This window comes from Podarcis melisellensis (assembly GCF_964234715.1).
Source record: "Podarcis melisellensis genome assembly, chromosome: 4".
NCBI classification, from domain to species: domain Eukaryota; kingdom Metazoa; phylum Chordata; class Lepidosauria; order Squamata; family Lacertidae; genus Podarcis; species Podarcis melisellensis.
In genome coordinates, this window is record NC_138531.1 from 9,953,610 (window position 1) to 9,971,131 (window position 17,522).

Below are 17,522 nucleotides of genomic sequence, written 5' to 3' on the forward strand. Positions count from 1 at the left end.
GACATATGGCAGGTTTGAGTAACTTTCTTAATATATAGTTAGATCAGCATGTTGGTGATGGTGCTGAATGTTAAAAGTTTCTAGATGAGCCTTACGTCTCTTCTGTTTTCTGTCTTAGGTTGCACTAAAGTCTATACGAAGTCTTCCCACTTAAAAGCGCACCTGCGAACTCATACTGGTATGTGTTTACTGTGTTTTAAATGTCCTCTAAATATAAATTGCCCTTCTTTCTTTCTCTGCTTTGCTGAAAGGTTTCATTTGGTTTGCTTCAAGCTGAGAGAGTTATAAATCAGCCAAACAGAGTAGTTAATAAAATGAAAACGGACACTTGTTGAACTTCTTAAAATAAGAGGTTTAATTTGGGCAGTGAATAAATACCCTCTTTGAAGCTCTATCATTCCATCCTGCCCCCTCTCCTTAAACATTTTCCGACAGAATTATGATGCAATTTGGTTGGAGGGTTCTCCCCTACATTGTGTGTGCGTTTCAGTTTCATGGACATAAAACGTTGTTTTTCAATGTCAGCTTAACTATATTAAGGCTGCAGCCCTGTAACACTTACCTGGAATTAAAAACCGGATCGCATTATAAAACACTGAAATCTTCGTACTATTTCAGTTTGTGAAAACAAAACAAAAAGCCAAACCACACAGTTGTTTTCTTCCAAGTGGTCCCCAAATGACTGTTGTAACCTACCTGAAAGTAATGGGACACTCATCTTCTTAAGACAACTAGTTCTATTTAAATAAGAAGTGTTCTGTGTTTTTTGAAAAAGAGAGAATACATTGTGTGTTTATTAAACTGAACAAGTTGGTTCTGATGCATATTATTCAAGGCACAGTTAGCTCACTTCTGTGCTTAGCACAGAAGCTTTCATCATGTTGCTTACTAGATTATTATTATTATTATTTTGCTATCTTGTGTTTTCGGAGTTCTTCCAAGCTGTAGAATTTCTTGAGCAGACGACTGTTTAGCCTTCTTGGGTCCTGCTGGTTGAACTCATAACAATAACAAAATTCCTTATGCAAATATTTTTAAGTGGTGCTTTTGGTGTAGCTGGGTCAGTTGTGGCCTTGGAATTCAAAAGGTAGCGGGTTCAACCCTAGAGAAGTCCTGGTAGGGCTAGGGGAAATTCCCATCTGAAACCCCTGAGGAGCAGCTGTCATTCAGTGCAGACAGTAATGAAAGAGATGCACTAACAGTCTGGCATGATATAAAACAGTGTGAGAGTTCTGATGTTTTCCTGTGTAAAAGTAGACGCACAGCACTTGAAATGAAATGTTTTTTAAAGCAGCCTGAGTGTAGAATAAATGCTATAGTGTTTCCTGAGCATGCATTTGGAATATGCGGAGTAAACTAAAATTCTACATACAGATGCATCAAAGTACTTTGAGTTTTCAAAAGAACATTGCTGTTTGGGGTTTTTTTGTGTGCGTGAGGGGTGGCTAGCTCATATGCATTGAGATTGTGGTTCAAATGGCCTCTTCGTACTTCTAAAATGCAAAAGTTTTTTTTTTTTTTTTAAACAAACTTAAAAAAAAAACTGAAGAGAGATCTGAGGCTCATTTTGCCTGCAGAACAAGGGCGTTTGCTCATTGTCAAAAGACTGAATTGCCTCCGGGCAAAAGTGTTACTATGGAAATGTGGTTTTGATAAACGAAGCTGTTATCTGTTAAAAGAACAGTTGAAAAACAAAACGAAAAACAAAAATGGAAAAGCAATTGTAAGGCAAGAATTCCCAAGCTGCCAGAGAGTATACCCGCCCGAAGAGAGTGCCTGCTGTCTCTCAGAACCACCAACCTGTTATTGCCTCCTTGCAAGACATCTTTTCCTTGGAGTGGTCCATTTCTGCTGCGCTGAGTGTCTATGACCGACTCAGTCGCTCCCAGTAGCAAGGCAGAACAGAATTGCCCTCCCGTGGGAGAAACACTCCTTCTATATCTCTGCATGAGTTTGGTTCCTTCCACTTGCAGGGCACACCCAAATGAGTGACTTCTGCAGAAATGTGGGAGCAGCTTCCTCTTGAGTAGGTACCTCCCGCCTTTGGAAGTTTCCTCTTCCTAATCCAGACCACCTAGCTCCAGTGAGGAGCAGCAGCTTCCAGGGTTTTGAGACGGGGGTCAGGGTGGGGGGGGGGGAAATCCCTCACAGCCCCGCCAGGCGATTTCCAGGGACTGAACCGGGGACATTCACGTGCAAAGCATATGTTCTGCCACTAACCCTACAGACCTCTGTCGTAAAATGATGTTTGGGAGGTGCTGTTCTAAGGTTTGTGCCCATTGGAGAAGATGATAGGTAGAAAGTTTACTTCTACAATAAAAAGTAGAAACCCCCGCCGTTTGTGTTTCTCCATTTAAACCAGTTGCACGTTGTGTATGCCACGAATTCATAAACTCTTAGGCAGAATAGCCACCAGGCCTTTGCTAATCCAAGATTTAGCATCAGTTCTCGAAGGCTAAATTTAGCAGCCAGTAGCTTTCAAGTTATTTTAGCTTGAAAATTGTGTAAGCCACCCTGAAATGTGTTGTTTGAAGCGCAGGATATAAATCTGTAAATAAATAAATGTGACATATGTCACTGCTGCAGCCTTATTTATGAAAAATAATTTATATCCCACTGTTCCTGCTGGAGGTAGTTGTGGATCTACGTGCATTAAAAGCAGCAAAACCTCGATGAACAACAGTAACAAAACTCAAGCAGCCCAAATTTCTAGGACGGCTTTAACTGCCCTCCTAAAAAAAGAAGAAGTCAGAATGACAGTAAAAGGCTTAAAACTACAAATGTTAAAATATGCTGCTGTTTTTTTAAGTCTCTATTTGTGCATTCAATAATGTAAAATATCCTGCTGCATAGATGGAAGGAGACTTGATATTTAAAGTGTTCTATAGCTCACAACTACTTGGTAATTTAAAATCAGCACAGAAACAAGTGTGTTGTGCTCTAAAGATTAACACATTCATTATGGTTGGCATAAGTTTTTGTAGATTAGAGTCCTGTTCATCACAGGTCAATGACTCTAATAGAAAAAAGTCCACTCTGAATAAAATCTGGTCGTCTTAAGTACATTACATACTTATCCAAGTCAGTGTTGTACTTTGACATGGAGATAATATGGATCTGCAACACCCCTTTCGTGGTAAGATAGACACACACAACTTGAAATGTATTGTTTTTTGAAAGCTTTTAATGGAAGCATATAAAAGGTGACCGATCTATTTCCACAAGGCTGCCGATGTTTATGTCTGGTCGATGTGACGTGCTGAGTATTCTGAAAGAAGTTTCCCCAGAAGATTATGGGAGCCCTTTGACAAAAAAACAAACCAAAAACCCCCAAAACCCATATTCAATTATGAAGCTTAATTTAGCTGTTTTCCTTAAATTCTTTGTACTCATTTGGCTTAGGAGCACCCCTCCCCCCCCCAGAAAAGCTATTTATAAAAACACTGTAGCATGAAAGCTTTAATAAATGTAGGTCATGAAATGCATGTTATTAAAGTTTTGTGTGATACTCTTTCCAATCCCCTTAGGGGTTTAACAGACCTGTTTATCTGGCTGAACTTGTTCTGTAGTATCTATGAAGGACCACTGCTTGTTTTTTCTCTCTCTCTCTTCCTAACAATCCATTTTAAACTGACTCTCATCCACCCCTCTCTGTGATCTGTCACTTTAAAATACAAAAAGCCTGCAGGAGCAGCAGCAATCTTCCTTTTTTAGAAGTCAAAACAGAGCATATGCTTTCTTCCTTTGTATTTGGAAACCCTGTGCCTTTTCATAGTATTTATTTAGCAACCTGTCTCCACCTGAACGGCTTTCAGGGGGTTTAATGGCATTCTTTTCACAGCAAACTTAAAGGCAGCAGCGGTTGGTGAGAGAGAGGTGCTCAGCTCAGAGAGGAGCAAGCTTGTAGGATTTATAAACTGCAAGAAATAAAACTAATGGGCAAGGGACCAAAAAAATAAACAAATATACAGCTTATGTGGGAGTGGTAGGAACAGGCTCTGAGACGCAACTGTTGGGCAAATAAGGGTCTAGCGCTGCTAACCTTTCCATTTCTGTCGCCGTGCCTTTTAAACAGGCTTCGTCTGCAGAGATTCACGGGTGGGTTTTATCACCATGCTCACACACACGCAGGTGTTAAAGGCGCTAGAACAGGCCAGCCCTTTTCTCCTGGTCAGTTGGCAACGCTCATAAAGATTTCAGCAGCGATGTGACTTTAAAATCTAATTTTTTAAATGGTTTGCTGTAATTTATTTTCTCAGTCCTGAAGTAGTTAACTTGCTCAAAGGTTTGTTGGATCGACAGTTATGGAGAAGGTTTTAAAGTGAGGCAGGGTGCCTATAGTGTTGGTTTTGAATCAGCGATACCTGGGTCTGTGTCTCTTCTGAACGATGTCCTTCACTGGGCTACCTTGGCCCAGTCACCATTTCTTGGGCTTAAGGCTGTTGCTCTGTGTATACTGTTTTCCTCCCTCCCCATAAACACAACAGGACTTATTTCAAAGTAGCGAAAGTAACTGAAAAGGATAACTGCCTGTGGGATGCCCTAAGGAGGCCTGGTGAAAGCAAGCCTTATTCTTCTCATGCTGTAGAAATTTGGGGGTTAAAATTGCCAAAACTCAAAACCGCAACCTGCCTTGATGCCTGAAAGTGAGTGGGAGGCCAGAGAATTTGGAGAACACAGTCGTACCTTGGAAGTCAAACGGAAGTCGACTTCCAAAATATTCAGAAACCAAAGCACAGCTTCCGATTGGCTGCAGGAAGCTCCTGCAGCCAATCGGAAGCCGCAGAAGCCCCGTTGGGCATTCAGCTTCCAAAAATACTTCACAAACAGGAACAGTCACTTCTGGGTTTGCGGCGTTCAGGAGTCAAAATGTTTGAGAACTAAGCTGTTCAAAAACCAAGGTACGACTGTATGGGATCCAGAGCCTCATTCAACCACTGGCTTGCTGGACACACCTGAGCCAGATCTCTCTAATGCTGCTGGTGATATCTAAATCTAAATCTGGTCCTCGCTTTCTAGAGCAGGAGTGGGGAACTGTGGCCTTTTCCAACTGGAGTTGGAATAAAATGACCTTACATGAGGCCATAGGTTCTCATCCCAGCTTCAGAGGGAAATTGGTGCTCAAGTACTTTCTCCAAAGCCACAGGACAATGCTTTCTTTCTCCATTGGCTGTGGGCAATAACTTTAGTTTCATAACTGACGTTACGCAACCCTCACGATCGTGGACAGAAATCCTTATTATAGGCTGCTGTGCCGTAAACCCTCAACTGGTGCTATTGGCAGCGTGAGCGACCTGAACTCGCTTGCCAGAAGTCAATAAAAGGATTCAAATTGTGTTTTGGTTTTTCAAAAATAAATAGTTAACTTTTCTGCCATAGCATTTACGCATGAGAGGTTTCATACAAATGCAACTGCAGCTTTCTGAATAAGTCAAGGCGACTCCCCCCTAAATAGCTCTCCAGTGTTTTTGCAAGCACTCTGGTTAATTTCTGTAAAGAAGTTGTATCGGTCAAGTTGCCTGGAGGTTTGTTTGTCTCTCTCTCTCCTTCTTGCTTGCTCTCCCAGGCCTGAACTTTGTCACCCACAAAGCTGAGCAGAGTCCCCAACCACATATTGTGGCCACCAAATATCCCTTCCCTGTTCTTGGAGGTTCCAAATAGCCTTAAAAAAACCCAAGAAATTTAGCAAACCTCTCTAGCAAGGATGCATGGCTTTTTCTTTTCCCTTTTTCTTTCACTGGTGCCGCATGAATCGTGCAGCCCTATGTCATCCTGAAACACCCCTGTCCTCCCCAACTCAGACGTGAGAGACTTTACTACTAGCTGATATGAAGTCTGCATTATGTACGGTGGTAAGCCTAAAACTTACAAGCCTACCTGAGGGTGAGCCGTAGTGCACTCAGTGGAGCTTAGACGTAGACATGCATAGGATTGCACTGTGAACTCCTGTTTATCGGGGTGAGCAAGCCGCCATTTGCGTTCCTTAGCTCCCCTATCTGGTATGGAAGATGTTTTTGAGCAGCCTCTGGGTCTTTCTGTGTTGGGAGTTTCTGGGCAGACATGTTCGTTGATCACATGCTTGCCTTGCCATTAATAGTTCTGCACTTAATGCTAGAAACTATTTCATCTATCTATAGATATAGCTTGTATATGCTGCCGGGAAATGGAAGCCCCCTCAATGCTTCTGTAACAAGATGCGTACAATCCCCGTTACCAAAGTTTTTAAGGCTTGGCCAACTAAAACCTCTGCCTGGTTTTTGATTTCTCTAGCCAGGCACTCTTAAAAACCTTAAAAGGAAACTGTTGTCTGAGAACCAGTGAGACTATTCAGACAGCCTCTAAAATCCAACCTGTTTTTTAAGTTTATTTTTATCACACCGTTCCTCCAACCGGCTCAAGGCAGATGGCCTGCCTTCCCTCCATTTTATCCTCGTAGGAAGAAGGATGAAATGAGAACAAGTGGCTTCCAGCCCAAGACTTAAGGCCGGTGGGCAACTAGAACGCTGATACGCCCCAGTCCAAGTCAGAATCACTTCATATGTGTTGCAGAAGCTTATACCGTTGCAAGTAGCTCTGTCGAACTAGGGTAAATATCACAGAGGTCTCTGTGTGTCATGGAGGAAGGCTTTGAATTCAGATATGACGGGTGTCTAGCCTGCTGCCTATTGCCCTATTTTGTGGCCAGTCCCAACAGCCTCCTTCCTGCTGAGATTGTTTCTCTGTCCTGCAAGAAATGAGGCAGTCGAATGGCACAGTCATGGCACCTGCTTCTCTCAATGCTGGCTATTTTAACTGTATTTTACAATTTTTAGTGGTCCTTGCGTGACACATCAGGGGAGGTTGTTGCTGATTCTGGGCTCTCTCCTTCAGAGGGATGGGATGCAAGGAAAATAAACAAATTCAAGATTCCTGCTGTTACCAGGAAGTAAGTTGAGAACAGGGGCAAAAGCTGTTGAATCTGTCAATCTTTTGTAAAAACCATCTTTAGTGTGAATGTGCTGAAGAGCCTAATTTCATGAGATGGGACAAGGAACCTTAAAACATAAGTATGAATTGCCTCTGGCTGTAGCCATGCTTTTCGCTTGTTGGCAGAAATGCAATTTCTGTATAGGAGAGAGCCATGCCTTCATTTTAGGTCCTAGTAATAACATACATGGGACGCGGGTGGCGCTGTGGGTAAAATCTCAGCGCCTAGGACTTGCCGATCGCATGGTCGGCAGTTCGAATCCCCGTAACGGGGTGAGCTCCCGTTGCTCGGCCCCTGCTCCTGCCAACCTAGCAGTTCAAAAGCACATCAAAGTGCAAGTAGATAAATAGGTACCGCTCCGGCGGGAAGGTAAACGGCATTTCCGTGCGCTGCTCTGGTTCGCCAGAAGTGGCTTAGTCATGCTGGTCACATGACCTGGAAGCTGTATGCCGGCTCCCTCGGCCAATAAAGCAAGATGAGCGCCGCAACCCCAGAGTCGGCCACAACTGGACATAATGGTCAGGGGTCCCCCTTACCTTTACCTAATTAACATACATGTGGACTTCTTGATCAAACAGCTCCTTCTTTGAGGAACGAATATGCATTCCTGAACTGAGTAAAGCTACCTCTGATAACTAATGAATAGTATGCAGTACTAACAGGTCGAACACAAGATGTGTAATATGATGTTATATCATATTAAGTGGATAAGTGTTTGCAGTGCAGTCTTGCTGTTAAAGATCTCTGCTAACTCACTGGTTCTTACCTGGAAGCCGGACCCCTCCCCTCTCAATTGGCAATTGGTTTGTGTACTCTGGGTGCGGTTAAGGACTTCTCTAGCCTTCTGGCTGTTGTCTCATAAAAAAACAGGGTGAAAATGGAGTATAAGTTGAAATAACATCAGGGGGGCACAGGGTGCAACAGGCATGAATGCAAAGTAATTGGGCAACAATGGCAAATGCTTTGGCATCCATGTTTACGAGCTCTATAAACCCATTCCTTCCTTGGGAGAAAAATAGCAGAGCACAAATGAGATAGACAGTGTACTTTGGTTTTTTTTTTAAGTGTTTCCTGTGTGGTTGCAGGTTTTTGCTGTCCAAGATCAGGAGTAGCTGAGCCAAATTTGCCCTCCCCAGAACTTTTGTATGATTCCTAGTGGTTGATCAAATTTTTAATCAAAGCATGGTAAATAAAAAATCCCAGCTGCTTTCATGGGTTGGTGCAGCAGAGGTCAGCCTCTGGACCCCTAGAAGATAAAGTGGCTCTCAAGAATTCAAATGCTGACGAACCCTATGTCTGTTTCAGCAATTCATTTTATGTTGTTATTGCCTTAGAAACCAGTGTGATTTGGGGTTTGCGGAGGGGATAGGAAGCTTAGCGAACTGCTCATGTGTCTCATTTTTATTTGCCATCATGGATTTAACTGTGCCAGCACCAACGAGGCTTTTTTTAGTTCTGACCACCAACAAAATTTTGTTTTTAATTAAATGCCTAATGTCTGCTGAAAGCATGTCACTTGTTCTCTCAGAGGGATTAAGCTTCAGTTCCAGGATATTTGATGCCTGATAAGGAAGACGGTTGCTAGCTGTAAACACGCTTAATTCTGAAAGCACCTCACGAAAACAAATGGGGACTGAGTCCGAGGAATCGCCATTATTTGCTCAGACGCTCCTTAATTTCAACAAATTCTGAAGCTTTCTCTTGGGATCCTGTTTACCAGCTCTGCATTCAGAAGCAGATGTTGTTGGACTCCCAACTTCTCCCAGTCCAGTGGTTGTGGATGATGGGAGTTGTAGTCCAATAACCTGTAAAGCCAAGGGCCCACCCAGCCTCCTCATTTGTTCTAAAGCAAATGTTGTCGGCTGCTTGCTTGCCGATGTGCATCTCCGGGTGAGGAGAGATTTGAAATATTTAGGGCCATCAAATTATAAGTAGCAAAAAGCCTGAAATACATTTATTAGGATCTGCCAAAATGCCAGCCGTTTGCAAGCTTCCAAGTTCTGCAGAATTCTTCATCAGGCTAGATTGCAAAGAAAATACACACAGGTCTCTTGTGAGAAAGCAGTCTTTTTATTAGTTGAAGTTGATAGAATAGCATTATTTGGTCGGTGGCAGTTCTCTTAACGCCCTGCCGCCCCAAAGTTAAGTCTCATCTACATATGATAGACGATTCTTCCAGTTTTAAAAGGACCCTGTCCTAGACGGCTAAATACATTTAACATGATCTCCGATTGAAAGCACGTCTTGTGCTCAAACGACTCTTGGTTTGCCTAGATCGGAGGGGGATTTTTCGACTTAACTTTTTATTGCTTCGAACCGAGTGAGTGGTGGTCTCTGAATCTTAACTGTATAAACACTGCCATTGAAAAGGGGATGGTGTTCAGCCTAAAAGTGCCATCTTTGAAGCGTGAAGTGTGAAAATGGCAGAGCACAGCTGAGCAGCTGTGGAACCCAAACCAAAGACGAGGAAACCTTCTCCCTGTATACAGAACATATAAATACACATGCCAGATGGTGTGGATTTATTACAGATCCTCTTTTTAATATTTGACAAGTCTCTTTTGTGTGTTTGTATGCCTGATGGAAAGAGACTTGCCTCTACTATACTGTTAGGCTAGGAAGAATTTCTGCCAGTTGGGATTCTCCAATAATCCCAGGCTTTCTCTGGGCAACTCTCGATACAACGGGGACTTCAGAGTGGGACAGGTTTCTCATCGGCTGCTGAGGACAACATGCCTGCATGCGTTTTTGAGATAACAGAAATAACCTGTGGGTGGGACTAGGGAACTGGAAAAACATCTCACCCGCTTGGTCCTCATTCAGTTCCTCTTCTGTAAAATGGAGATGATAATCGACTCCAAAAGGATGGACATGCAAAACCCAAATATCTGATTGAATGATGGAGAAGCAGGTATTTTATTCATGGGGATGGTTTGTCAAGCAGTTGTGCCAACGTTTGGGTTGGCCAATGCATTTTAACAGCAGTTTCATCTGCAGACGGTAACAGGGCATCACACCACCTCTTGCTTTCTGCAAATTGAGCTGCTTTGAATGGCACAGGAGCAGGCCTTGCTGACATTTTCTGGTCATTTGGCCACTGTAGGATTGAGAATGAAAGAACGTCAGAGTTCCAGTTGTACTGGGCGAACCTGCACCATAAGACCAAAGTGTTGTTTGCTAACTGGGTTCTGGATGCTCATATCATTGGATAGAGACAGTGTCGTTTAATTTAAGTGTTAAGGCTTCATTTCTTTTTTGGGTGAAAATACTCTATGGTGTGCTCATTTTGAGACAGTTTAAATTTTGTCTGCCTGCTTATTGGGGCCTATAAAAACTAAGGGTCATCGTTGGTTAGAACAGATGGGGGTGTTTTTATTTTTAAAAATAAGCTTTGGTTGCTAAAACTATACCTTTCTTTGGTTATATGGTGCAGCAACCTGGGATCACTCCGATGAAGATGACTTTGATACAATCCAAAATAACGTTCCCTTGTGAGTCCCACAATGTGTACCTGATACATTTCTTGGAACCAAAATGGCTCCCCCTCTCAAAAACATGTGTTCATATTTTCATGCTTCTGTATGGGAAGGTGGGGGGGGACCTCCCAATATCGGAGCAACATTGAGGAAAACCCGTTCCCTGACGAGACCAGATTGAAGACAATGCCCTCTATATCCTGTTTGCACCTGGGAATAGGGTCCTCTATACATTTTCAGAGTTTTCTAGAAGGTGAGATGCTCTGTGAACTGCCCTGACTCTCAAAAGTTGGTAGTTTCAAGCTTTATATGCACCAGTAGCAAGAAAGTTATGGCTTGCTTTTTGACCCAAAACAATGTTAATTGTCAAGTCCCCTGCCCCCGTTAAATGATTTGGGTTACTGTTTAGAATTTTAAAAGGTTTGTGTGTGTTGTGAGTGAACTGTAAATTGGGTGAAACGGGCGCTTCTGATCCCATTCAGGGCTAACGCATTTCCCATAGGCTTCTGTTGTCTCAGTTGTCCAATAACTGCAGTAAATGTTTCTGTTTGCCTCTATGGGTGTGGACAACCTTGATAAGAAGTGTGTGCGAGACTCCTTTCCCTTGTCTTGTATGCATTGTACTGACAACCTAAGTGTTCGTCAGGTTACTGTAAAAGATTTATCACACTTGTCTCTTGACCTTCCTGTTAAGAATTCAGTTTGGCTTTTGTGGGGCTATCCCACTTTACAGTTGCAATAACCCTATGTGGCGGATTGTGCCAAGAGATAATGGCATGCCCAAGGCCACTTAGTGCATTTTGTGGCTGAGAGGGAATTTGAATGAACACTCTTCCCGCTATACCACACTGCCTTTCTTTAAGTGGCAGAGTTCCTGTTGTGACACTTTTCGGTTTATGGTTTTCCATGGCTTCAGGAGTACACTTCAGCCAGGAGAAATTTCATTGGGAATGTCTTCCTCATGAGGATTACTACCGTAGCACAATAACAGGGTGAGTGGGATGGAAACAAGATCTGCAAACTCGTGAGAAGAGGCGTCTTCCTGCATCTATTTTGTTACCTTAGGGCAGGCACCCCCAAACTTGGCCATCCAGATGTTTTGGGACTACAATTCCCATCATCCCTGACCACTGGTCCTGTTAGCTAGGGATGATGGGAGTTGTAGTCCCAAAACATCTGGATGGCCAAGTTTGGGGATTTAGAGTAGCATCTTGTAGATAAACAGGAAGGCCTTTGCTACCTTTACGGTAGTTCGGGGGTGGAATGGGGGAACCCATGGCCCTCCAGATGTCATTGGACTCCAGCTCCCATCAGCTTTGGCCAGCATGACGGGAGTCTAACAACATCTGGGGCAAGTTATAGGGCCCCCCAATCCCTGCAGTAGTTGATAATACATTGCAGTTAAAACACACACAGACACAGGTAGGAGCCATAACAATTTTCTTTCAGTAAGACTTAGATCTTGACTTCTTCTTAGACATTTTCTAACATGGGTGGGGTGGACTTGCGGTCCTCTAGCTGTTGGGCGTGCTGGCTAGGACAGATGGTGCTTGTAGGTCAACATCTTCCAGAGGGCCACAGTTTCCCCATACATTTATGTAACTGGATGGTTCCCCCATCACTGGTCAGGAGCTCTTCTTTGTGAAAGGAGAAAGGATGTCTTCTTGACATCTCTCCCAGCTGAATTCTAGATGGATGGTAGGAGAGAAGGGAGGGTTTCTGCTGTCCTGGGTCAGAGGTCTTCAAGCCGAGAGGCAATATGGAACCTGTAGCTTTCAAGAAGTTGGAAGACCACTTCTGCTGGTCACAGCCATCATGGTCAGTGGCTAGGGATGATGCAAGAACACCTAGCAGGCCAGTGGTTTTCCATCCTAGTATTCCTTAGAATACTCTGTGCGGTGGGGGCATTCCCTGGCGCACGCGTTGGAAAATCCCTTAGAATAATTCCTATCATTCTCAAGCATGACTGGGGCTTTTCAGGCAATTTCTTCTCTTCCCTCCTGTTGGATATATGAATAGAGAATGCTGTTTTGGATTAACCTCATTTTGTGCCCACACTCTGCGCTAGACACAATGAACGTTGGTTATTTCAGAAGTGCTTGGAAAAACTAGGCCACGTTCAATGGGCTCACGGTCTAGTTTAGAAGGAAAACGAAAAGCTAACAACTTGAACACGAGAAGGCAAAATAAGGGCAGGAGATGGCTGAAACAAATGAGTCAGTGGTGTAGTCCTCTAAATGTCTGCTCAGGTGTATCCCACACGCCCAGGTATGTGGGTACAGGACAGCATCTTTGTGGTATGCTTATGAAGACACAAAATAGACGAATAGAGAGAGGTAGAACGAGTGACAGGCAGCTAGAAAAACACAGCAATGAAGGAAGAGAATAGAGAGAAGTCACGCAAGTGACTCAGTTATTCTAAGCCTCTTCCTCTCAGCAGAAAACACACTTTATTCACAACTGCAGTGCGGTGTGTGTGTGTGGGGGGGGGGAGACAAGCTGGTCTTTATTAACAGAATAAACTTCCCTTTTTTTACCTGTTGCCCATGCAACTTAATTTATTGGTCCTGTTTGTATAACTCTGCTTTCTGTGTGTGCATGCGAAATGTTTTGTTTTAGGATTCTTGAATCTCCCTTTCTCAATCCGCTAGAAAACAAAACCCCACCCTGTGGAATCTATTTTAAAGCACGATCCTTTTTTTCAAATTTAAAAAGAAAACACTGTACTCGCCGTGCCCTAGGAATAAGAGCGCTGAGTCCCGGTGCAGCAATTGATTGGAGACTGAAGCAGAGTTGTTGCTCTTCTGTCCCACCCAAAATGAAAAATGCGAGTCCAGTTCAGCAGAGGTAGACAGACCATCGAGTGCCGACAGGTGTTTCGAAAGATCACACTCCGCAATCTACCTTGATATGTAACAGGTGCGGTGTAAAATAGGGGGAACAATGCTTAACATTCAAATAGTGCTTCTCTAAAGCACTTCAAATGCATCTGTCACCCACACAAAGTCAGAACTATCCCTAAGCAGAAAGGCGCAGTGGTTTGGTAAAGGCTAATCTATTCCCTCATGACAGAGATGAAATTGGAACTCGTAACTTTCTGGTTAGATTTGAACCCAGAACTTTTGGGCTTCCAGTTCAACCTGTCTCACAGATTAGGTTGCCATGGGAGTTTCTAGTACTGCATTAAGACGGGACTTTAAATCTGGTCCACCTGTCTTAAAAACTTTTTTGAACAAGGTTATTCCCCCCCCTCTCCCCCTCTCTTTCAGCAGCAGTCTACAAGTTTTACAGCTGGATTTGCTTGGATTATTTCCCTGAGGGTGACCAGAAGAAAAAAGAGAGGGAGGGCTCCTGTATCTTTAATTTATTGTATAAAATGGGGAACTTCAGAAGGTGTAAGCGGTACCTCCTGAAATTGCCTCTTCTATGCAACTATTAATAGTACAGGAGCCCTCTCTTGTCCCCCCTCTTATGTACAACATTACTTTGTGAATCCATTTCTGAAATTGCCAAAGCTTTATTCATCCATTCCTTAGCTTTTGGAATAACGGGGGGTTTCCTGACACCTAGCCAGAACAATTTTAGATTAGAGTAAATAATTAAAGATCAGTAATCTAACGGAAAAGGGAAGGGAAAATTGTCAGCCCTACTTTTAAAAAGTTGATCTTGAGATCTGAATTAAGGAGACTTGACCAGATACTTCCCAAATGTGTTTTCTGTGCTCTTTAAGCTGGGCACCTCAATCACCCTTCTTTAATTTCTCAGAATTCTGCCTTTTCTGCCTGCTCTCCACAAAGCTGCTCTCTAAATCTAGATTAGAAGCACACCTTATTTCAAAAGTCAGCCCTCATAGTTGGGAGAAGAGAAGCTGAGCTGGAACCTTTTGCTGGCCTCTGCATTCCTTTACCCCAGAAGTACCTGATATTTTCCCCACTTCCACTATCTGTATTCCAATTTCCCATCTTTCGTTTGTGCCAAAAAATGCAAAGACCCACACAACAGAAATTTCCTAGAAATGCAATCTTGGGACCAGAAGAACGCAGAAACACCTGACATTTCACCCCAAAGCTGGAATTTCCCGTTGCAGAACTTGCTTCTCCTAATTTTGAATTCTAGCACCCATGACAACATCCATTGTTGATAAAACAACATCCTAGCAGAAATTGTGATATCATTTACAGGGCAAAAGCATGTAACGTATTTTTAGTCTATCTCAGCATGGTTCAGTAGCTGAAACTGAGCACGGGTAGTTCTATGGCACCATGAAGATATTTTTGGTCTTTAGGGTTGGATAGTGCGTGGAAATGGAAGATCTGGATGTGGGACACTGTAGTCTTCAGCAATCATCTTCAGGGTACATCAAAAGAAAGATGTGTGTTATTTGTAGCACCAGTAGTCCCTCAATAAGGAGAATGTAGATGGTTATTATTTTTCCGAGTTTCCTTTTCTTATCTTGTACGGTGCGGTCTTGTTCTAAAGTGATTCCAAACCAAATGTTGGTGTTCAACCAACAGTTTAACATAAATGTATTCCACATGCTTTCCAAACTGTGTTTTTTGTATTCTTTAAAACATAAAAGTAAATAAATCTACTTGCAAGACGGGATGCGTACGAGCAATTACAAGGGCTTAAAATACACTGGGTGATCAACTCGCGCCTAACAAAATATTTGAAATCTGTGAGATGATGCAAAAATCCAATTAAAGTTATGAAGAGAGCAAGAGAGGGGGAAAAAAACCCTCCTGTTTGAAACATAACTTAAAAGGAAAGCAGTTCTGTTTTCCCAGAAGTGATGTGTATAATATTTCTGGCTTGGGAAGAAAGGGCTGGAGTGTTGCTGCTTCGCCAGAACTTGGTACCAGTTTCCTCCATGCTGTTTTAGTTGAGCAGTGTTGACATTTTAACAAATTCTGTGGAAGCTGCTCTGAAGTGGAGGAGTTCTGCTGGTACTTTACAGACTTTTTTCTTTCTTTTTTTAATCCTTTTTACAGTGAAATAGCTGTTTTAATACAGAGACCATGTTCCAGCACAGTTGTATTTGATGACTGATGGCATTCTTGGGTTTCACAGCCTCTCGATGTTCATTCTAAATTTTCTGGAGAAGAATCAACTATTTTTCTGAAACTTTGCAGCTTCTGTATTTTGTGCAGTCATTAGGCTTGCATTACTGCGTAACCCATAAAAATAGTGAATAAAGGGTTCAGTGTCTCTTTGCTTTTTAAGCAAACAAATCTTGTTAACCTCGGATTCCTCTGCCCCTTATAGCTCAGCACAGCAAAGAAATGGAATAAGTTTTAAAATAACTTGAAGCAGTTTTTGTGTGTGGAACTTGGGTCAAATTTTTCTCTTGGCTTAATGGCTGAAAAGTATGTGCAGATATGTGAGTGATGTTCTTCTGCTTTTTTTCAAAAGTTCTTAGATGTTTCATTTCACCTACCTAAATAGTCACCTGATCTTTCATAGTGTTTTCCATCCTCCTTTTAGGAAAACGCTGTTACTTACATGAGTCAAATAACACATGTTTTACCTGACTCTTATCTGGCAATATGTATTGTATACATAGCTTTAAACAGTATTACCATTTGTTTTATATGTATAGCAGGCTTGTATGTAGGTATTCATACACACACAAACAAACAGTTGCTATGAGTCATCACAATACCCTGGGATCTTGTTTCTGTGGTCACCATATAAGTGGGAATTCAGAAAAAAACTAAGGCCTACCTTTCACTGAGCTGAAAAACCCATGTCTGGGCTAGGGTGCCCTAGGACGGAATGTCCACCCCCCCAACTCCTCCTAAAAATGGAAAAAGAATCCACTTAGATGACAAACCAGGTTTCCAGAAGGCTAAAACCCTTCTCCATAACATGTTGTTTCCTCATTAGAGGGAATTTCCTTGTATGAAGAAGCATTGAATTCTGCAAACCTGCCCCTGTTTTCTAAAGTGGAGCAGCTCAGTGAGAACTAGCCCCGGCTAGTTAAAAACAATACTGTACTCAGAGGTCCACAGTCCTTTCAGAGGTCTAGAATTTTGTAGTTCAGTGTTGTAGTCCCTCTTCTCCATCGTATGTTGGACGCCATTTTGCAGTTGACTCTGCTCACAAACATACTTTTGCTATTTTTTCCGCTTGGTGCAAAAGTAATTCTGCAATTGAGGTTTTAATTATTGGCACGGCATGCCAACATTAGCTGCCTTTATAATTTATGTGGCTTTAGTGCAGTAATCCCCAAATCATGTTCTTCCTTTCTAAGAATTAAAGCGCCCGTGATGTCCTACGGACAGTTCACTGCTCTGGTCTTGCTTGCTTTCAGCCTCTGTGTGGTTTTTTTGGGGGGTGGGGGTGGATTCTGGTCTGCATGTGACTATCCAGAGTAGTAATAGTAGTAGTAATTTATTAATGACACAATCAGATACAGAGGCTGGACCTTTCTGAAGAAAAGTCCTTCTTATCCACTCAAAATCAGAGGCATATGTAACTCCCAAACCTGACAAGGTTTGCTTTTAACAATTCAGAGTGTGTCTCCCTTACTGGCAGCTTGAGAAAATGCTGTTCTAGCACCGAAAATGCTGGAGAACACCTTGTCCAAAAGCAGCCGCATAATTCTGGTGGCTTCTCTGAGGTGTAATTTGCTTGCAGAATATTAATTGGCGATCTTGCTCAAGCCCTCAGATTTTTGTGCTGCGTCATATAGAGAATTGCATTTCACATTGCAACATGTTGTCTTTGTGTGGGGGATGCAAATGTTAGAACTCGGTTTGGCTGTTTCTCTGGTGTTCCTACCGTAAGAATGAGAGAAACTCCTCTTGTGCCTCTGAATGGTGGGAGCACCAACGAATCATCGAGTGTTTCATAGTCCTAGGACACCAGTGTGAGCAGCCGCCATATTGAAGAACAATAATTTAGTTGAGTCATCCAGGACAGAGAAAATCAGGGGACAGCATTTCTTTGTCCGATGCACATCCTGCTGTTTCCTACCCCTAAAGAAATAAACTACCTTTTCTATAAGAATTGAGGTTTTTATCCCAACCAAGACAGCAATCCTGAACACTGTTAGATGGAAATAAGTCCCATTGACC

The 17,522-nt window shown here is 42.6% G+C and overlaps 1 protein-coding gene across 4 annotated transcripts in view; it reads left to right on the forward strand.

Annotated features, from left to right (window-relative positions):
* Positions 1–17,522, forward strand: part of KLF5 (KLF transcription factor 5) — a 193,389-nt gene that overhangs the window by 6,506 nt on the left and 169,361 nt on the right. For 3 of the 4 annotated variants that reach the window (XM_081907326.1, XM_081907328.1, XM_081907329.1), the window contains exon 3: positions 119–178. In XM_081907326.1, coding sequence (XP_081763452.1) covers positions 119–178 — 60 coding nt within the window. Of the gene's footprint in view, positions 1–118; positions 203–17,522 lie in introns of all 4 variants that reach the window. The other variant, XM_081907327.1, reaches the window with a different exon arrangement.